The sequence below is a fragment of the Osmia lignaria genome, chromosome 11, assembly GCF_051020975.1.
Source record: "Osmia lignaria lignaria isolate PbOS001 chromosome 11, iyOsmLign1, whole genome shotgun sequence".
Lineage (NCBI taxonomy): Eukaryota > Metazoa > Arthropoda > Insecta > Hymenoptera > Megachilidae > Osmia > Osmia lignaria.
The window spans coordinates 4,038,830-4,061,261 of record NC_135042.1 but is presented as its reverse complement, the minus strand read 5'-3'; the positions used below and the strand labels follow the sequence as shown (position 1 = coordinate 4,061,261).

At 35.5% G+C, this 22,432-nt stretch overlaps 3 protein-coding genes across 9 annotated transcripts in view; 1 reads left to right on the top strand and 2 right to left on the bottom strand.

Moving 5' to 3' along the window:
- Window positions 1-5,326, bottom strand: part of Tusp (WD40 superfamily protein Tusp) — a 32,685-nt gene extending 27,359 nt beyond the window's left edge. The window contains exon 1 of one of the 2 annotated variants that reach the window (XM_034324034.2): window positions 3,817-5,326. In XM_034324034.2, coding sequence (XP_034179925.2) covers window positions 3,817-3,912 — 96 coding nt within the window. In that variant the 5' untranslated portion in view covers window positions 3,913-5,326. The remainder of the gene's footprint in view (window positions 1-3,816) is intronic. The other variant, XM_034324035.2, reaches the window with a different exon arrangement.
- A 343-nt stretch (window positions 5,327-5,669) lies between these two features.
- LOC117604192 (RWD domain-containing protein 1) lies at window positions 5,670-7,140 on the top strand. Of its 2 annotated transcripts, XM_034324040.2 has the most exons (5): window positions 5,670-5,871; window positions 5,969-6,043; window positions 6,113-6,318; window positions 6,385-6,571; window positions 6,655-7,140. In XM_034324040.2, exons 1-5 carry the CDS (start codon window positions 5,802-5,804, stop codon window positions 6,768-6,770), a joined length of 654 nt encoding a protein of 217 aa, XP_034179931.1. In that variant the 5' UTR covers window positions 5,670-5,801; the 3' UTR covers window positions 6,771-7,140. The 2 variants fall into 2 exon arrangements, with proteins under 2 accessions (XP_034179931.1, XP_034179930.1); XM_034324039.2 differs by having other exon boundaries at window positions 5,671-5,871; window positions 5,969-6,318.
- A 151-nt stretch (window positions 7,141-7,291) lies between these two features.
- On the bottom strand, window positions 7,292-21,239 carry LOC117604191 (NADP-dependent malic enzyme). Of its 5 annotated transcripts, none has more exons than XR_013063082.1 (12): window positions 20,770-21,239; window positions 14,342-14,510; window positions 14,022-14,180; window positions 13,622-13,803; window positions 12,685-12,994; window positions 12,298-12,480; window positions 11,942-12,167; window positions 11,735-11,877; window positions 11,351-11,645; window positions 11,086-11,230; window positions 10,174-10,268; window positions 7,292-9,460 (listed from the first exon to the last, which is right to left on the bottom strand). XR_013063082.1 is itself a non-coding variant. In XM_034324037.2 (11 exons), exons 1-11 carry the CDS (start codon window positions 20,793-20,795, stop codon window positions 9,427-9,429), a joined length of 1,872 nt encoding a protein of 623 aa, XP_034179928.2. In that variant the 5' UTR covers window positions 20,796-21,239; the 3' UTR covers window positions 7,292-9,426. The 5 variants fall into 5 exon arrangements, 3 of the variants coding, with proteins under 3 accessions (XP_034179928.2, XP_034179929.2, XP_034179927.2); XR_004581398.2 differs by having other exon boundaries at window positions 7,292-8,090; XM_034324037.2 differs by lacking the exon at window positions 10,174-10,268.
- Between the last annotated feature and the right edge of the window lie 1,193 nt (window positions 21,240-22,432).

The following is a 22,432-nucleotide window of genomic DNA, read 5'->3' as shown; positions in this document are numbered from 1 at the left end:
TCGGCAAAGTTCGATGCGCCACGGGACGCAATCGATCAGAATTAATTACGCTTCCTGTGTTCCCCGATCGACGAATCCTCCCGCTGGTCGTTCCCTTTCCGTAGCTAATCGTTGATTAACGAGCCCCTGGAGCCGTTTTCGTGAGACGATCAGAAAGGATCGCGCCCGAATCCTGTCCCTCTATTACTGGAAAAATAATTGGGTTACGAACGGACGATAGAGTCGATTTGGACACTCGACAGACGGCCTTTCTACGGGATTCGATCGACGACCCGTCCACGTTTCCCGCGTTTAACTACTTCCTGACCTAGATCGACGTACATCGAACAAAATCGACCTTAAGGTTATTTTTGCCAGCTTTTAGACGCCTGTTTTGTGCTCGGTGTCTCGAAACACCGTTAAATAAAATACTCGAACGAGCATAAATTGATGGCATACATAGTGCCTTGTCTATGGGAAAAAGAATCGAGAAAAATGCTAGATCCGAGTGAATCATTTCGAAAGCAAGTAATCTCTCCTCTCCAATTGAAGCGGGATAACCGTTTGACTGTCATTTCAAAGCGTTCTTGCGTTCGAAGCAACAAAGCGAAGGGGAGGAAAGACTGGTATTCGTCGGTCCTGAGGACATCTACTCGAGACACCGAGCACGAACTTCATCTTCAGCATCGAATTGGCTGCACGCACGTACACCTCGTGTCACCCCTTCGAATTTCTGCTCGAGCTAAGCCGCCTCCAGCATCCAGCATCCGCTTCACCCTGACGGATTCCAATCTCTCCAACCCCCGTTTGATGTGGTCCCGAAATTCTCCCCGGTATTATTAACCCCTGAATCGCGGGACGACCAAGTCTCATTCGCCAACGACCGCTTTAACGCTCGTAAAATTGAAAGAGGAACAGAGGAGGAGAAGCAGACAGTCGTTCGACTTCTTCTTCTTCTTCTTCTTGTTCGTTTTGAAATATTGCGTGCACCAGGTATTCGCCAGGGGTTTACGCCTCGATGTAGCGAAGCAACTTCAATAATTAATCCCCTGGCGACACTGGTGCTCGATGTCTTAGTGCGTTTCTCTTTTACCGTCGAGATTCCCTTTGCCGGCTGTAGTAAATGCATTAAAACCGAGAAGCTTCTTCCTCCGTGCCTTGGAAATTGATTTCTTACAGCCGTACGCTACTGGATAAAAATAGAAGAGTTTGCCTTGTTCAACGCAAGGTACGTTGTTTTATGAAGATCTTCTGTGGCTTGTTTCGTACGCGGTTTTATCATTTTAAACAGGTCGACGTAGAAAATTGCTTAAAGTTTCCTACTCTTAGCTTTCTTTTTCAAGTAATTGTAGAAATGAATCGTTTGCACGTAGGCCTGTTAGATGATATTTTAAAAAATTTTTTATTTTTTAAAAGGGCAATTAAAATTGAACAAGAAATTGGGGCTTTCTCCGGGGAATTGGGGAATTTTAACTTTATATTCATTTTCCAATACTTTATAATTAAAATATTACATATCTTAAAAATAGTACAGGCCATAATTACGCAAATAGTAGAATGAAAGAGCGAGAGAAATTACTGCGTCGCGCTACATGTAGTTATTTCTACTGCGTTGACGTGTTGACCGTCACAGTGGAAATATCCATATTTAGTAAGACACGCTACAGTTGCAATTACTCGTAATACAATCACTTCATTTTTCAATTTGAAGCTTCCTATTTCCTACCTATTAATGCCCCTACAAATTTTTCTTAACCTTTTTTTCATTTAGTTATATAATTTATTCGGGCACCCCTAGCAGTTACATTAAATCAGTAGTATGAGTCAATGATCATCGCGACATTTGGCGTCTTATCGAAACTTTGAAATATATTACAAATTATTAATTTTTTTTTTTAAGTATGTAGTATAGGTAAACGTCTCCAACAATAGAAAATATTTTATGATTACATAATAACCTACTTTATACAAGGTACCTCTAATTAAAAAAATATTTTTCCAGCTGTTATAATTTTAGAAATAATTGAAGTGGTGCATCGTGAAATGAGAAAAGTTGCACCTTTCTCCTGCTTATGTTCTTGTAAAGAAGGTAGTCGAATGCGTTGAGAAACTTTCCTAAGGAAACTCGTGCGAAAAATATAGCGCGTTGATAACGAACCGGCACGCGGCAATTTGCCTGTCTACACCAAACTGTATTGATTGCCGGATGAACGCATTCAAGTGTTAATTTCACGCCATGTTCGATGCCAGTCACGGGAAAATGACAGTTTAACCGGTTCGCAGGGAACATGGCAAATTGATTCAACGCTTACGCGATCTTCTTAGCTCCCGTTCAAACATTCTACTCGCTCGCGCGTTTTCATGAACCTCTTAGCATTGACGACCGCACATTTTCATGGAATCTATGACTTTTACCATTTTATGTTTGCTCTTATACTTCGCAGAGAATTCTTAACGTGTTTGCTAGTAGTAGTTTTGTTGCTTTCAAATTTTTGAACATTGAAAAGAGAACATATTTGTTTTGTTATATCGTGCATTCAAACTATAATGCTGAATAAATTCCAACCTCACGAAAATCTGGGAAATAAACAATTTCCTCTCATTTATCAAACTTTATACCGTGTTCAGTTCGGTGCGCCTGGTTTGAATGGAAAGTCGCATAAAAACAGCTTGCCAGGTGCCAAGTTTTCACAGAAAACATTTGAAGTGCATATTTTGTTTATTCGGTTCTTTCCCTTTAACATTGCTGATTATTAACTTTTCGAGAAAAGATGTATAGTATACTTTGAAATTAGTTTTCGGATATTCGTAAAATTTTCATAATTTTTTTTTATGACTTTTTAAACTAATGTGTATACCATTAATTATATGTATTAATGGGACTATATCATTTGAATAATTTGGGTAATTAATGATTTTTGAAAATAACTAAGTGTATCGGTTTTGAACACGAGTGTATGTTACTGTATCGAACCAATAATCCCCGAACAAGGTGATAAGCTTACGTTAGCAGTAAATCAAGCTTGTTTCAGCTATTTTCACATGAATTTTTAGATCCTCGTGTCTGTCGTCACTTATTTCAACAACGCGAAAGTGGGACGTTAAATAAGCTAAAAAGTGTCGTTTTTCATGGTTATATGTGTCATCGAAATCCTAGACACTACGGTTCTGCTGCATCGAATGTAACCAGAGAATTCGATACGTTTCTTGAATTCTCTGCGTTTATCTAACTAAAAAATTGTGTGTTCTCATATGAGAACAATGGCAATAGATCAAATAGCTAGTATTTGCTTGGGATTTATACTCAATGAAGTTTTTAGAATTAGAAATTAATTTTAAATTCCTTTTCAAAATTTTACAGTATTTCTTTAGACAATTATTATATTTTCAATAGAAATTAATTTGCACAAAAATTTGATAATTTGTTTTAAATTCATCTCAAGTTCTATAAGTGTCAAATATCTATGGATGTTAGTACATGTAATCAAATATTTCTGAGCGATAGTGTATACACAGTGTTAACACTTTACTTACCGGAACGCTAATAATAGGCTTTCTGATGAAAAGCAATTACTAAAGCTTTGAAATAACAAAAGTTAGGTATGCTGTGTGTAATTAAAAGAAAAATGTAATTGAAAGGAAGGTCACCCATAATCTATAATTAAATTGTAAAGCAGTAGTGCTTATCCATTTCATGTTTTAAGTATTTTGCTAACCAGTTTAGATTTTCTATCCTGGCAAAATGTCAATTAAAAAGTTTCATAGCGGTGTTTATGATTAATATCCGCCTAATCAAGAGACCTCATCGACGGTCTGACAAAAGAATAAGTCACGTACCTCCGGCGACTCGTCCGGCACCTTGCCCATCCAGCTAAGCGACAGGATGTTGCAGTCGCACTTGGCATTGTTATTCTTCTCGAAGTGCAAATGCATGATCGCGTAACTGGATCCGCGTAGCCGTTGTAAGGTTCGTCAGGTCATCGAAGCCGGTACCGACCCAAGCAATCGTCACTCAGCTAAGAATCGACCACCACACGCGACCTTTTAATACCATTAGTCCGTTATATCGGTGTTCGTAGCGAAAAGGATCCACGGTCGATATAATCGGAATTCCGGCCTAAATCCTTCACGCGTCCTCGTGCAGACACGCGAGTAAACTCTGCCCGGAGCTTTTTATCATTGATTCGATCATCGCGCCGATTCGTACACCTGCGAGAACTGTGTATACGCGAATATTAGCCGCGGCTAGTTTTTCCTATAGTCCTTAGTAGTTTTGGACGGCGCTTTTTCAAGCAGCGAGTCGAGCTCGCCAGTGAACCTCTTCATAGAAATACAGTCTCCGTAAGTGTTCAGAGTTGATCACAATGAAGCTTTCGCGTTGTTTCTTCGATCAAAGTCATTTGTTTCGTATCGCGGTCGCCATTTTACCGCCTACTACAAGTCCACCACCCTGTGGCCTCGCGACGATCCGGTGCGACGCGGCGGAAAGAACGAGCGAGCACACTTTTCTGAGCTTTTTCGACGCGAGCTTACGTCCGACTGAAAGCTCAGCCGGAGCTGCCGCGCACGAGGCACCGCCGCGTTCTGCGAGCGTATTGATTGCGCTCCGCGCTTGCCTGCTTTCTTGGCCACCTGACGGCCTCTGTCCGTGTTAAATCCGCTGCAAAAAGCTTTTTCGCGCTACCAGCTTCGCGCACCGACCCTCCTGCTCGCCATACCTTCGCTCCTTGGCCCTTTACGCTTGCTTTTTGCAACTTTCGAATCAATGTCGAGAACCTTGTTGCTGATGTAATGGAATTAAAGCTGCAGGCTTCTTTCCGCTTTGCCCGCGTATTCTGTTGCTCTTAGATTTTCCTGTTCTTACCTGATGCAAGAGGTTCGCGTTGCTCGAAGCAATTAGCGTTTCTGACTGATTAAAAGAAAACAGGGCGAAGGGAATGTATGTTTGATACAACGATAGTATCGAGCTGTTAGGATACTTTAATTAAAATTACAAATTATAGTTTATCTTCTACGTGATTATGCAAATTGTGATCTTAGGATGTTCGCTTTTTATGTGTGCATACCTTTAATTATGTTACCTTCAGGTACATGAAAAGAATTTGTACAGAAATGATGATTGCATAATCAATTTTGTATCAGACATACACGTGCACAGGGAAAATTGAATGGTGTTGAATGGAGCATCGTGTGATATATTTATTAGTGCCGGAAGTGGAGGAGTTCCAAAGATTTGAAAATGGAACTATATATTTTTCTAAACGTAATTTGTTGCACTATATTATTGTCTACAAAAAAGTATTAAGGCACTGGGGTCGATAATTCATCGATTCAAAAGATATCTTAGGGAGAGACAGGGAGAGCCTCGAGGTCTCTCCCTAGGATATCTTTTGAACTAATGAATTTTTTACCTAAGTACCTTAATACTATTTGTAGAGAATTAAAATACGCTTCGATTGACACCAAGAAGAGTATAAAATTCAAAAAAAAATTTTTCAAATAAAATTGTGTAATTAAGGTCTCTTCCTTGAAATCATCGGTATACAAGTTTATTTTCTATACTTGTGCTCGAAACAGAATAAGTTTTACTCAAATATTACTTCAAATAATATAGTTTAAAATAATTTAATATTATCTCGTTTAAAATGAGACACCCAGTGTATATTGGTGCATATTCCATTCGGTATAACTCTTGTTTGCGGCACATCGCTCTTCGCCGTTGATGTTATTGTCGTACCATGATTTCTTGTGCTTTCTTATAATTATTCAGTTGTATACCTAACACAAGAATCTCTTAACGAATCGGTTTTATTCTAATCGTCATGGATTATAAAGACGAGCAACGTAATGAGATTGAAGCATTGGAATCAATTTACTGTGGAGAATTGGAAAGTATGAAAGCGTTATATTTTAACCTGCAAACTTGTTTTCATTGTAAATCCTTTGCAGTTTTAAGTTTGAGATTCTTGAAAACTGAAGTTTCTTACAGTTTTAGCTACAGAACCGTTTTACATATTTGCTATCCCAATTAAAACTGAAGAGTATGAAGCTGAGTCTGGGAATGGTATTAGTTGTTGCTTAGAATTCACTTACACTCCAAAGTACCCAGATGAACCTCTTCTTATATCCATAGAAGATCAAGAGAATTTTGAGGAGGGTGATGATGAGAAGTTAAAGGAACATTTAACAGAACAAATGAATGAAAACCTAGGAATGGTTATGGTATTTACCCTAGTTAGCGCTGCTCAAGAGTGGCTTAATGTACAATGGGATAAAATTAAATTAAATAGGGAAGAGAGTGCAGCAAAGAAACTTAAAGAACTAGAAGAAGCAGAAAGGGTACAATATACTTGATCTTGAGGAATCTGCAATTAAATGAGACTAATATCATTTATACCGTTACAGAAAAAGTTTGAAGGAACAAGAGTTACCGTAGAAACATTTTTAAGCTGGAAAGAGAAATTTGATGAAGAAATGGGATATACGAAACGAAGGGAAATGGCCGAGCGGGAAGGAAAGAAATTAACAGGGAGGGAACTGTTTATGACTGATAAAACATTGGATCAGTCTGATCTTAAATTCTTAGATGATGGTATTGTTTTAGAATACCTAATTTATTTAATTTACAGCAAGGTATACACAGAAATGTAATATCATTGACTTTCTAATTCTTAGATTCCGTTAAGATAGATGAAAGTTTGTTTCAAAATCTGGATGATCTAGATTTGGAGGGCGACGACGACGAGGATGATCCTGATTATGAACCAAACGTTTCTGACGCTAGTGCCTAAATAAATATACTTGCATATCCTGTGCAACTACTTTGCACAGTCAACTGTGCTGTTTGCATTTTACATCACAATCGAAGTATGTTGATATTTGTTAATCAATTAAACGCATACAAGGGTGATGGATAAATATTTAATAAGAAAATTAATTTTTGTAAGCATGTACATAGTTGGATCATTTTCATAAAATTTTGTTTAACAAACTGAAAACATAAACGATAATTTTTTCCCGGACTAAGACTACATCGTATTGAAATAGAAATAAATAGGCGCACTAACGATCATAGTTTAACGTTTATTCATAGCCTTAGTATATAATGACATAGTAACAAATCCTAATGAACGAACGATTAGTAATTTCCTTTTCTCGCTCTTATATTCGCGATAAAATCACGGTTTATTATGAATACATAGACAATTTAAATTTCTATTCGATTAGATGCTTCGTTACAGTTATAATGAGGCAGTAACGGTATAATCAATATTGTTCATTAATGTTTCTATTTCACGTAACATATAGGAACCTTCAGACAGAATTCTCGTTTTCATACATTTACTTAACGTAAAAGTGGCAATTACAATACGGTACAAAAAATACGGTTATTTCTTTTTTTTCTTCTGTTACAATTGTCGTCTTTCTGCTGTTCCTGGTGCTTATCGATACAGTTATGAAATCGGTGCGACAACTTGTACGGCCTTACATAGTAGATACTTAACTGGATAAAAAGACATCTCTTCCTGACAAAAAATATTTGAAATAATTCTTTGCGTAGTCCAACACGTTTAACTCGATGCTCATGGAAAATAATACTTGTGTTGATGCGTTAATACGAAACTTAAAATGTACAACTCGATGAATCTGTCGTCGATATCGATACACATGCGACATAATTACTAGAAGCAACTATTCACTAATTCATTGTTACAAGCGACTAAAGCGATACAGTTCACGTACCATGAATTATTAGTGTTGATCGTTCAGCTTAAAGCAACATACCAGTAATAAATAAAATAAATATCCGAGATACAGTCAACGAAATTCCGGCTAGAAAATTAGTGAATAGTCAGGAGACGTTAAGTTAATAATAAATTAAGTACAAAGTATCGATACGCAAAAGAAAGAAAGAAAAAAATAAAAGATAAAGTTCGATGGAAAACGTTGAATTCCTCACATTTTCGCAACAATTTTCTTTTTCAAATGGATTATGAATTTGACCACTGTTCATGCCGTGCTTAGTCTCAAACCTGACAGAATTAACGTGAAACGACTATGAATACGTCAGAATAGTCGTCTCGTCGTTAGACTCGCCAACACGTCATAATCTGTTGGGAGAAGAACACGATTAGTATAACATCACACTGCTAGCATTTTTTTTTTTTTTATTTTTCGTTCAACCAAGCAACTATTCCTTTATTTAATTCCAAGCATAATTATAAGAACATAGACTTGTTTGATGTTCAATATCAGAGCGAGTTTTAGTCGCTTGGATGAATTTGTTGCTATAATTTAGTCTAAAGATAAACAAATTCGACAGCAAAGTTCTTACACACAGTATAGCCCGGCTTCGTTAGCCGGTATTTTGGCTAATTAATAATTAATTACATATACACACGACACGTAACAAACAAATGTTTATGCACGTATACACCATTTCTGTAAGATTCCCCAGGAATTATTTATATTATATAGCATGCGAGAAGACCCGAAAGCGTATATAGAAGTCGACAAAACTGATGGGAGAAACGAGAGAGTAATAGTAAAAATATTCAAATTTAATTTAGAGGTACATTTTCAGGGATAGTAGCTTTGAAATTTTATCGATTATGTAGATACTTACCTTCAGTCTCTAATTAGCATTAGATGGACATCTATTTGTATCCATTTTTACAAATGAAGTTAATAATGCATTATTTATATTATTAGGAATTCATCTATTTACCCAATTAGAAATATTCGTATTAGCTACTTGAAATTATGGATAATAGAAATAAGAAAATACATAAATTTATTTAAAATAGAAATGAAAATTTCAATTAATTTCTCATTTGTACCAAGAATTTTGTCGTATTCTATATACCATGACAAAGCTAGAATACTTTATACATATAGAGAAAAATAAATCGTATTGTATTTGATTCATCGACGATGATCGAAAGTAAGAAGATCATCGATTTAGGAACAAATACTTCGTGATCCCATGGTATCTTTCAAACAAGATACTAAGTACAATTTACAATTTACGTTTAAAAATTGAATTCGAAAATAGTGTGTTCGATCTTTGAACCTTTATATCTTTTTTACCCGTAAACACGCGCGATTCTATTGAGCAAACGCAAGATACATTAAAGATGGTACCGATTATCACTTCCGTGGACGACAAAAAACCATTTATCTTGTTTGTTGCATTTTTTATTACAATTCTTAAGTGACAGTTGGTTAACCCGACCTAATGTTAAGAAAAAAATCTGTTTATAAGTTTTATTTAGCTTCTTTGAGAAAAAAAAAGAAAAATTCATTGGCAGTAGCCTGTACGAACATAAAAGATGGCAAATTAAAAACATGATAGCGCTAAAGCGTGCACCGCATTCATCTTTGGATCGATTTGGTAGTGGAAGGATTATCTTTCAGGGAGGAATTTCGGACTCCTGTTCGGTTCTTTTAGAGATCATCTTTAGAGTAACTTTCGGATGACCTTAAACATAGAAGGGGAAATTTCTTTGTAATTATTTCTAGAAAACAATTATGTTATGGAAAATTCTAAATGAATGAAAGAACGAAATTTGTCCATTTACATGGGGTACTATTTTCTTTTTTTTTTATATATATATATTCGTGAAATTGTTCTATTTATTTTTCCACGATCGCAAAATATCACCGTAGTACAAACGCTTGGTTTTCATTCAATCGTCACGTGTATGCGTGTCAATAAAATGTAAAATCATAAATATATTTCATACGAAGAGACAATTTGAATCCCTTCGTTTCGCTCTTTCTACAACACAATTAGTATTATCGAAACAACAATTCCACAAAACTTTCTTTAAATACTTTCAATGGTTAATACTTATCACGATCTTGAACGATAAAAACTAGCATTTTCCTAATACTGCATTCGGGATGGAGGAGGACATTAAAATACTGCAATGTTAGCTTACTGCGACATTCGATACTGTAACAATAGCACTATGTCTCATCGTTATCATTTTTATACTTTTCTCTGTTTTAGTGCTTTAACGCTTCGTGCAAGTTACATCGTTAAAAGCACTGGCAATTAAGGGTAACAATTTCCTTACAGTTAAAAAGAAACTGTACGTTTTGCAACTGCACCGATGTTTCTTTTTTTTTATAGTTTCAATTCAGGACACAGCGATATATTTTTTTCTATATATTGTTTTTTTTATTTACTTTATCGATAATGTTAATAATGATAGCCTCTGTATATCCGGCTGGATGAAATCCGCTACAGACCTTTTAAATTGTGACGGATTTCTACAGTGTCTCTGAAAAAAATTAATTAAGCTTCAGCGGCCTGCACCGAAGTCAGTCAGTGACGAGCAACCAGTTGCTGATCAAAGTATACCATTGCTAATAAATACTTAAGCTAACAAGCAGTTAACGAGTGATTTCAATCTGCGAAGAAAAAAAGTTAAGGTGGTTGTGCCTCGAAAATAATTTATCATGAAATTGATTGAAAATTTAATCGGGCGTAAATAATAATATCTAAACACTGGTGAACTTTGTTCATAAAAATGTAATCTAAGTTTTGAATTTCACTTTCGCAATACAATCACCTAAATATACGTATTTTAAAAAAATGATTTTTTTTTTCGCAGAAAAACATCACTAATGCAAACTACCGGCTTTAGTGTACTCAACATTTATGATTAATTGCATTGCAACTACCAAAAAGAAAGGAAAAAAATAATTCCACCACTGTCCCCGATTTTTATCAAACGACTACTGCTTTTCATAATATTCATTAATCAAGCAGAAAATAATGATAGATATTATTGCAATAAAATTGCAAGAATAATGTTAAAAAGCTGCGTGCATGTTAGTGTCATTAGAATTAGAATTATTCTGTTGGTGTACCTGAAAATTGACTAATTTTCGATTCATTATCTTTCTTATCTATTATTCTAAACACATTCTACTCGCTACCGCTATTTCCTATCAATCTACGTGTATCACTTCTACGATTCTATAAATTAATACTAATAATTATTCTACCTAATGTGCTTCCGTGATTAGCTGGTTAACCCTTTACGGGTCGTATAAAATTGTAGTCTCTTTTTTGTTTTGAAAATGAATACTTACTTCTCCGGCAAAATACGTGGCTTGGCATAATCTCCGGGCCAGTCGTAAAGATTTGGCAGTGGGCTGTCATAGTTGGCATCGTACATTTTACTCTTAATAAACTGCAATTTGTCTTTTGGCTCTGGATATTCGCTGGCTAATCCAACTGAAGAATGGAGCAATATTTAGAAAATGGTATCATTATTTTTCACGTTGAGAAGTAGAGAACCGAGAATGAGTCTTTCCTATTTCGTTTAGAAATTAAGTTTGAAATTTGTCAACTTACTTTTCGCATACGCGTAGTTAGCAATTCGAATAGCAATGTCGATGGAACATTCACGAATGGTACTTAAAGGTGGATAAAGACTACCCATCTCAAGATCTTCATCTTTCACATGATTAGCCACAGTTTCAGCCGAGATAAGGAAAAGATCCTCAGTAATATGATGACACCCAGTTGCGATTACACCTAATGCAATTCCAGGAAATATGTAAGCGTTATTTCCTTGTCCGGGTTTATAGATTTTTCCATTGTGCTTGACCTCTCCAAACGGAGATCCTGATGAGAAAATGCATTTTCCCTACAAATTTGCAGAAATTGATTAGCAATCCATTGATCAGTGATTTTTTAAGACACTTCACACAGATTCATTGTTTATTATCCTCGTACATTAGTGTGATCGTAAGCTTGCTGCGCCGTGCATTCTGCTTTGCTAGTCGGATTGCTCAACGCAAAAATCAGTGGCCTTTCATTGTTCTTCGCCATTTCTTTCAATACTTCAGGAGTGAATGCTCCCGCGGCCGCCGACGCGCCTGTTTCGATATTTCTACTTTAGACAAAAATCGATGAATAACGAGAAATAAAATGGTTACGCACCAATCAATACCGTCGGCTTTACTTCCTTCACGACCTCTAGTAAAGACTTCATCACTTTATGCTCTTTCGCGTACCAGATCTTATGACCCTCCAGATTACCCTCGGGTCGATTTTTAACCAATAATCCATCGATGTCCATCATCCAAATATTATCACGAGCCCCCTGTTGCGTGCATCCGTCTGCTTCCATTGCTTTCACGCAAAGGTCAGCTATTCCAATGGCAGCCTGTTGAAATATAAAATAAGTTGAGCAGAGCTATAATTATAAAGGTACAATTTATAATTTATGACAGGTAAAATCATATTCGATTCATTTTGCTCGCTGTAAAATAAAAGAGGTAAAAAATATCGCTAACCTCACCAGCACCCAAGAAGACAAATTTATTGTCGGACATTTTTTTCTTCGTGACTCTCTTGGAAGCTAAAATTCCGGCGACCGCAACAGCCGCGGTACCTTGTATGTCATCGTTAAACGTGCAATACTTGTCCCGGTATTTGTCCAGAAAACGGAAGGCATTGTGGTTACCAAAGTCTTCGAACTACAAGAATTGGCATAGGTGTCAAATGTCTATTCTAAAGGAATAATATTGTTTAACCCTTTTAACCTGACACATTAATGTAAATTTGATATGAACTTTGATTTATTATTACAAAATTTCAATATTGAGAAATAATAAATTGGCCGTGTAGAAGGTCGGGTCAGATGGGTTAGGAAAAGTAATAAGCCTCTTTTGTAAGCGTACTTGAATGAGAACATTTTGACCATATTTCTTCACGCAAGCTGCCATAAATTCATCGATCAATTCATCGTATTCGACGCCCTGACTCCTGGGCTTGTTAAGACCGATATAATGAGGATCATCTCGAAGCTGTTCGTTATTAGTGCCCACGTCGATGGTGATTGGTAGGCATTGATGCGGTTTAATACCAGCCAGAGCTGTATAAAGAGCCAATTTCCCTACGGGAATTCCCATTCCGCAAGCACCCAGATCGCCGAGACCTAGAATCCTCTCTCCATCTGTTACGCAAATCGCGCGAACCGCTTGCTCGGGCCTAATATCAAGAACAACATTTAATTTTGTAAGTCACCTTCGACGTATGTTGATACGTTTGAAAGCTTTTTAATTCAATTTCAGAGATTCGATAAGTTATCTGCGATTGCAGCGTGTTAATTTCGACTGTTATCAGGCAACTCTTATGAACATTTGTACAGAGTGGATGAGAAATCACGATTGGGTTTAAACAGCTAACGAATGTTTAATTTGATTTATTTTTTATTTTCAAAATTTATCGAAGGTTCTTGGTAAATGGGAGACATTCACAAACAATATTTTTCATACATAAAACAAGAATTAGTTTTTCAACACTTTTGTGATTTTCAGCCCATCCTGTACTCTTACTCGTATCTACAGGATTAAAATGCGTTCTGTTTTGCGAACAAGCTACTTATGCATGCAGAAAGTTGAGTACGGTTTATCTTTAGTATTCTATCATTGCACGTTCAGCGTTGAATTCTGAACACACGATAAGGTGAGGATACACGTGTCAGCAAATGTGTTCCACTTAGTACGAACGATCAGAATTCATGATTTTATTAACTCCTTGTTTGCGGGTAAATTTACCCATTTAAAATTATAGTTGTTGTAAAGATCATTTCATTTAAATTCTTTAAATACGAACCAATTGTTTAAGATTTCGTAGATGTGTCCTTTATCATATATGGTGATGAATAGTCCACGAGGTCTACGATAAATAACACCAAACTTTTGACAAGCTAATCCAACTGTAGGTGTGTAAACGATAGGCATCATTTGTTCGATGTTCTCGCTCAGCAGACGGAAAAATAATCTTTCGTTTCTTTCCTGTGGTAAATCAATATTTTATAGATAACAATTTATTTATATTTATAGATATAGAAGGGTTCCCCATGAAATGTATAAATCCGCTAGCTTGGATTTTTAAATTTAATTTAAAAATATATATAAATAGGGTCTCGGTTTTTATTTGTATGCCTAAGTAAGATCTGAGAAATTCTAGACATGGTTCTGCTCACATGCTATTTACATTCTTTTCAATTTACCTGCAATTCCACTAGATAGAGATATCGATTTAAATCCTCGGTATATTTCATTACTGAAGCCTTGCACAGAGCCAGCTGTTCTTCCTGAGTTTTAAATCTCGGGGGCTGTAGACCGTGTATACCCAAGGATATTCTTTCTTCCAGAGTAAATGCTAAACCCTGTATTAAAATAAACATTTCATTTTCTATAAATAAATCATTTAACTAGATCAATAATTTAAAAGATGATTCGATAGTTTTGTATACAGGACCTGGAAGGATTTATAGACAGATTTTTATTGTATATATTCAAAGATTTAAGAGTTTCAATTATTACATACCTTGTTAAGTCGAGGATCCCTCAGATGACCGATACCTTTCACCATATTGATAGGTATCACATCTCCGGATACCTCGTGAATGTCCCTCTGTTGAACATCCTTTGCTGCAGGATGCGTGGGTGGCAGTAATCGTGCCCATAATCCTGCACAATTCCTGCTGCTGGACGATCTAGTACGTCGTTATGAATATTTGTCATCATTTTGTCTATCCATTTTGAGTTATTAGCATTAGACTGCAGATGTTTACGTCCTACAGAAACTGGCCACTGAATATAATTTTATTTTGTCTTCAGTGAATTTCAAATAGTGGTCTATACTATAATGTACAATTTTTATCGATAAAATTATACGAAGAATTAGTTGCATATTTTATTATAGTTATAATATTTTATAAATTTCAATACTACCTATTAAATTCTCCAATTCCATCGTATCGACAAATCTATCAAAACTGATAATTAGATGGATTATTAATCACTTGAAAATGATACGATATAGTACGATCTGAGATAGTAAAATAGAATATATTTTATATTTATTTTTAACTCAGCGTCTTAATAGTTTAAAATTCTTAAGGTTTTAAGCTCTATTGCTTGATATCGGAAAAAAAGGAAAAGAGAAATTATTGATATGTTATCGATTAATCCAACACAATTATTAAATGATTGTACATTTGACATATTTTGACATGCTTTGAGTGCATAAACATCAGCAGTCTAATTATCATAAATCATATTTGTAAATGGAAAATTGCCTTGCTTCGCCGCACGCAAATGGTATTAATTTGAATTTGAATTTCAAGCGATTAACCACTGGGATTACGGAGAAATTTTATTTATCTGCTATCATAATTTATTGAGACTGATTGATATCTTAACAAAATAGCTGTCTCAATCTCACATTTCCTATAAAGCTATACAGAGAATAAAAATTCAATTTTATTTCTACATTTTCTGTTTATGAGACTGATAAAAAAAATAATCCACTTATGTACCTTTTCTTCGAATTTACACAATAAAACTTCTTATCTTTTGATTTATAAGTATACTTTTCCAACATGCAAGGACGGTAATCTTTTAATACACAGCTGTCTGGTATAAATTTCAAAATCAGTTTAATTAATAACTTTTTAATCTACAGTTGAGCAATAATGTCTCATAAACAAAAATGCATAAAAGTAAGACAGAATTGCAATAAAAATGCAAGGTTAGATTAGTATCATAGTAAAGAGTTAAAAAAGAAAGGGGTGGTAGAGCTTTTAATTTTTGCCTTTTTTAATTGTACATAATGAAAAGTATTATATAAAAAGTAACATCTATATTTTTTATCACTAAGGATTAATGAAATAATGAGAGTTTAAATTTGGTTTCCAGAATTTTCGAAAGTGCATATGAATGCACTTCGTAAAAAAGGGTTACACACGAAGTGCACAGTAAACGGAAGACTTCCCCGTATAAAAAGTACCTATCTGAAAAAAGGTGCATGTCAATAAAAATGTCATTTCACTCTAATTTATTAACTCATTATACTGGGAACACTGGTCACGTTCTAGTTTTTAACCAAATTGCATTTAACACTTAAAAACGTTAGTTTATGGACCCTTTGCAGCGACGTTTGCCAATTAGTGCATTCAACCGAATGACTCATTTTAATTTCGTTTAACGAAATGACACGCGTGAGAACAGGTCAGTATCGTGTCGTTGAAATACCGATTAACGTCATCCGTGATACCGACTTATCGTTTATAATTCATCCGTGCGAATCTCTGCGCGATCCTTTTCCGCGTCGAACACTTGTGATCAAAGACACGCCGTTTTTATATACGCCAATGAAATCGACCGAACGTGGACGAATTAAGTTGCCAAAATATTTTCGATGGCCTAGACTGGGAGTAGTAAATCAACAAGTAGCGATGCTGGCAGCCTCTTTGGCTTGATGCTTCTTTTGAGCGATCGTAAATCGTTTCTTTGACTCGACGATTGATGAAATTGCGATTACTCAATTGAGCCACTTGGATGCCGATACAGGTATAGGTATAGTATTTTCGTACACCTGTTAAGGTAATAATTAAATGGAAGTTGGTAACATGCAAAGCAAGTTATGCACATCAAAGCATTAGGACACTGAAAATACCACAGGGTGGAGAGTGTATCGATCGAAGATGAGCTGAAGGTATTGCAACTAAAGGTCGAATAGCACGTCGATAACGCGATACCTTGTTATTTGATAATGTGTTCAGTATCGTGGGTTATACAGGGTGTTCAATAACTACGTTTGCAATGTTGAACCACTTATAATAATTTAATATTCCAACCTTTTGAGTATTGATTTAGTTTGAAGAATTTTTCCAAATAAATAAAATCTAACTCTTTTCTAATGTTCTAATACAGTTACGTTGAAAAATAAATGAAAAGATTTCATATAAAAACGCATTTATTTTCATAAAATGAGTAGATTACATTAAGTACATATGATTCCATAGTCTGACCATAGTCTATTGTAAATCATAGGTTGAAACACGATTCTTTTTAAACTGCATCTTTTCTTTGAATGATGATTTCTTAAAAGAATCAGATCAAAATACAATGTATTTATCACAAAGTACATGAGTCCATTAAGATTTCTCGATTAACCGTGAGTCAGAGATAATAACTGAACATCCTGTAACAGATGCTTATCGGTTTGATCTGGTTACAACTAAACCACGGAACGAAACGCGTTATCACAATTGATCTCGCTTGATGATTTAAAATCTAAGTTATAGCATGAAGGAAAAGAGTTAAAAAAATTTTATTACAGATAAATTTCGTGTCGCGTGCATAACGAGGAAAGAATGCATATTACCAAGCCATATTCTAAATACAATAATGATATTGCACTTCTGAAAGGAGAACGGGGTAATCTATTATTGTTTCGGTGGCATGCAGCCAAATTTAAATAAACAACTCTGAAAAATGTGCTATTCCAAATCACTTAGTTTTGAAAAAAATTTTGTATTATTTTCTAACTATTAACATTTGTGCAAATTAAAATATAATCAAGTCTTTCTGTTTATTTTAATGTCATTAAACAGTTTTCATAAAAATTACAATCGTAACTTAGTTATTTTCATAAAAATAAAATAAAATATAATGAATGATAATTTTTGTTCAAATTCAAGTTAGCTAATTTTGTGAAATTTTTGTTCCGATCAAAATGGAGCTACTTTCTTTCTTATGCATGGAACCAGCGTCGCCCTCCATCATACGGTAATCGTGGTCATTACGGTTTCCTCATCACCAATTGAACTACGTGACAGTAATGACGTTATATACACTTTCCAAACGGAAGCAAATGGAATTCGTAAGTTTTAATAAAAAGAACAAATTTTTAACCCTTAACTGCTACAATAAAATGAAAACACGTTAACTCTATAGCGGTGTAAGTCACGAAAGGGTTTAAAATAATAGGGTTAAAAATTTTAATATTTTTCTATTCAAAACAATAAAATATAATTCATGGAGATTCGTTTGAAGTATGGAAAATTATGTCTCGTAAGTGATCGCCATTTTTCAGCCTCACAAAGTTGAGTTCTTGAAGAAGATCATTGATGATGTTCAAAATAAAATTCTATAATTTTGGTTCGTTGCAAAATCGTGTAATCTTCCACAATAAATCTTCAAGATGAACTTTAAAAACTCTGAAAAGAAAAACAATGAAAAAATTAAATTTAAAGAAGATATTAATTTTTCAAACTCTTTCGTGATTTTCGCGTTACTCTGAAGAAAGAAATTTAAAACGCGTCGTCCTAATTATAGATTCCCAAAATTCACATCTTATTTTAGAATACTTTTATGAGTGACTGTATGTTTGCTGTACAATTGTTAATATACAATAGCAGCCAAAAGTTTGAAACCGCCAAGTGATAAAAATGAAATTCTTCAAATATAATGAAAAATGTCTGAAAATAATCTAATTTTCATTAGAAAATTTCAGATCTTGTCTTTCTAAAATACTTTATGTATTGGAGTAATAGGGGTGTCCAAAGATAAATAATTTTAAACTTTTCTTTTAAAAGTAACAAGGAGTAAAATGTTTATTTATATTGAGCTTATTTTGAAAGGGGACTTTACAATACTCCTGTCCATCGTCCTGAACCATAAAAACTATACTTCAATAAGTATGCATTATGTAAGTTAGTCGATTTAACGTATTACGTAAAGTACCAATATAACTTCCTTGGTATGAAGTGACACAAGCTATGACGTACATATATCATAATTTCCAAAGATTTCCATTGACGAATGGTGACACAGAAAAGGAAAATTGTTCCTTAGAATCAGCGTAAGAACGTTCATTATGCTACTGCCTTCAAATGCAACCACAGATTCAAATATTCCAAAACGAATTTCAAATTTCATATAAGTAATAGAAAAAAATTATTTTTAGAATAAATTCTCAACCCTAATTTGAATAAAACATTCAATCATTTAGTTTATTACTTTATATTTATAAATATCTTTTAAGCTTACACCAGTCTATTTAAAGTGCTCCCAATCTCTTGTAACCCTGAATTATTTAAAGGTCGCCACCTCGAATGTACAACACACTTTTTCTAGAAATTCAACGATAATAGAGAAAAAGCCAAAGAATGCTGTTCCACTGATGGAACTTGAAATTGCTCTGGGACTAGGTAAAAAATACCATAGTGATTCTGGTTGTGTTTAACACAGACAATTCTGTCGGTTCTCGTTCTCTACAATATCCGTTACCGTTTAGCATCTCTTTTACACTGTGTACACTCATGCACTCTACGGTTGCATGATTGCATATAGGGTTTCTCAAAACTTTGGAGCAGCCTTTGCTTCATGGACAAAATAAATTTTTTGATACACATATGCTGTAATTTTAATAGAAATATTGCGATTGTGTTTTTAAAAATTTTTGCATTGTAAAAGGATTTATTCAATTTATGATCCAAATTCGGATTTGAAGAGGGAACATTCCTCCGGACGGCGAACCATGGAGAGAGCCGCAATTTAAATTTAATTTTGTATTTCATATTATCTTAATTTTCTAAATTTTACACTTAATTTTAGATTAATATTCTTACACGTGCTTTGTTCAGGGGTTATGGAATATATTATAATATGCTCCAAACTTTTGAGCACCACTGTACATTGCGTATGGTAAATCATGCATCAAAAAGATTCGAATCAGATTGCATGCACAGAGAACTAATAATTGCCGAATGTATAAGCAAAAATGTATTTGCGAAGTTATGTAAACTGTACGCTATTGCTATCGTAATAACGGTATCCTCAACTGTTTTGGAACGAAGGTAAATAGAACGAAAACGGTATCTCTTTCGCTCTGTCTACATTGGTACCTCTGAATTAGAATATAAAAAAATGACTTTCATTTTTTAATATAAAATTTTTTTAAAATACAGCAAATAAATTAGAACGTCAGTAGATATATGATATTTGAGATCGTTCAACCCAACGTTTGATCAATGAACCGAATATTACCTTAATTTCAAGAATTCCCGGAAAACGTTTGGCACAGACAGCCCGCAAAAATAGAACACCAACAGTGCATGTGTTGAGAACAGTGGGATATAGTTGGTGAAATACTGATTCCAGGATATACAGTGGACCAACGATATATTGTCGCACTTTAATTTCTTTTCTTGCAATAATTTTATTCAAATAGCTATATTACACTATTAAATGCAATAATAATATTTCAATTTTGAATAAGGGCGTGGTAGTATTTTTCTGATTCACTGGATGTACATTGTAACATAGCTTCGCGAGGGACGATCGATGAAAAACCTCGTTAGAGCGACAGATGTGCCAAAGGGCTCGCGAATAACGAAAAAACGTTTGAAAGCAGGTCAAAAGGGGTGGAAAGTTCCATCAAGGACGGACCTCTTTTATCCAGGAATTTTTTGACAGGCGTTGATTCATCCGTGATTCGACGTGCTCCGAGACAGGTACAGGACAAAACGAGACGAGACAGGACGAGAAATGGAGGGGATGAAACGGTACGGTCCTGACGTTGTTTTCTCGGTACCGGGTAGAAATTCGAGGTTCTCGTAGCCGGTGAGAAGACAGGTTGGGAAAAGGAGATTTTCGAATGAATCTGGACGTGAAGACGATACGATTCCGTTTGGCACTGTCCCACAGAGAGCACGGTAACGTGGCCTCGTATCGATCGGCTGATTCCCAGCGCGTTCCTATTTTCAGCACTGCATTGCGGCAGAAGCTAGCTTACAACGGCCCTTCTCGCGTATTCCCACTGGCTTTTTCCGCTCCTCTCCGCGGTCTGAATTGGCGCGCACGTGCGTGCCACGATCGTGCACCGGTGCAGCAAAGACAGGCGATACCTTTAATCGTGTATACTCGAGCCGACGGTTTCGGTGAAAAAATAATTCAGGTACTCACAATATAGATCTCTGCAGGACGAACATCTCGCTGCTCGCGTGTTCACAGCTGATCACCTCCCACCCGACAGGAACAACGCGCGACTGCGCGTTTTCGGCTAAACCGTACCTGAGCACCAATGCCGAATCGTTTGCCCGCGCTCGCCGCCGCCGCTCTGTCTACTACTCTCGCACACCTTCTCTCTTTTCCCTTTCGAACTCAAGTTCGTCCATGCACCCGGTCACGCATACGCACCACTGCGCTTCTACACGATGCAACTCATATCGGTGTGTAATGCACGTCGATCCCGTACTTTTCTTCCTTGCCAACCAACCTCTACGCTACGCTCCCGTATATAGAGAGACGCGAACCGTCTCACCGATCGAGTGTGAGTGAATGAATACGTTGGGACGCTGTGGCCGGACAAGCCCGCCGCGAGAATAGCCGAACACTTCCGACCGACGTCCTATATATATGATCGTTTCCTTGATATCAGCGTATCGGAACGAAGCGTCGCGATGCGGGGCGTCCGGCATGACCTAACCAGTCTTTTATCAATTTTCTCTGAAATTATCTACGGAATGTATAAACAAAGAAGGTGACTCGATGAAACGAATCGACATGCCAAGCCAGATTGTGTTTGCACTTCCTGGATCTTTTATTTTTTTTATTTTTTTAATTTCTTATCAGGAATGAAATTTTTACTTATCTTTTTGCCTGGTTTGCATCTTGTTTCATGAAAATTGGAATTGAAATTTAATATTTTATTCAGGTGTTAATTTGATAGTTTCGAGTGAAGATAACACCTTTATGCCTAATGAGAAAATGATAAGGTACAACCTTTCACCGTGATGTGCCGCCACGTGTCTATGAGCAAAATTGTACCTTTTTCATACCTGTTAATTAATCATTCGTATTTTAATATTTCATCTAATCAGGAAAAAAAATAATGCGTTTTTTTCCAAAGTTTAATCTTTATGTATATTTTAGAAGAAATTATGCTAATGAAGGTATAATTTTGTCACCTATTTTTAAATTTAAAAGTACGGACAATTTACAGATATAATGTTAATCATTTGAAGTGTTCTATTTTAAAAAGATTGAACTTCCTAATATAATTTCCATTAATAAAACTGTTGTAAAACTTGAGGAGAAGCTAAACAAGATATTGAAACATAGCACCATTAAGAACCGTGCTAATTTCTTCTCAAATTATCCACTCCAGGTTCGAAAAGTGTTTTTCAGAAAAAAGACTCACGTTTTCTTAGGATAATAATTTCGTTCAAATACAATGATGTTTTATCGTGGTGCGAGCACTTAGGAGCCACTTATCTCGTTCTAATTGCTAGCAGACAGTTATCTCAACCAATTCTGTTCAGACGTTTACGTGGTGCAAAAGAATTTCATGGCTACTTAGAGTTGAAGTGGAAGATCTTTCCTTACTTAACGATCCCGTGTAGTTAGGATGGAATTTAAACCATCTTCTCGGTATCGTAGCTTGTTTTCGGTTAAAAAGGCCAGGAAGCGAGAAAGGGAGAATGCAGAAGGTGAAATTGATGAACAGGTTTTCCTGGTAAATTTACAAAGTACTTGTACGTGCTGAACGGTTGTGGAAGTTTTCGTCCGTTCAATATTCTACCAGGTCGGCATTTTCGATATAAACGATCGACGTGATGGCCAGCCA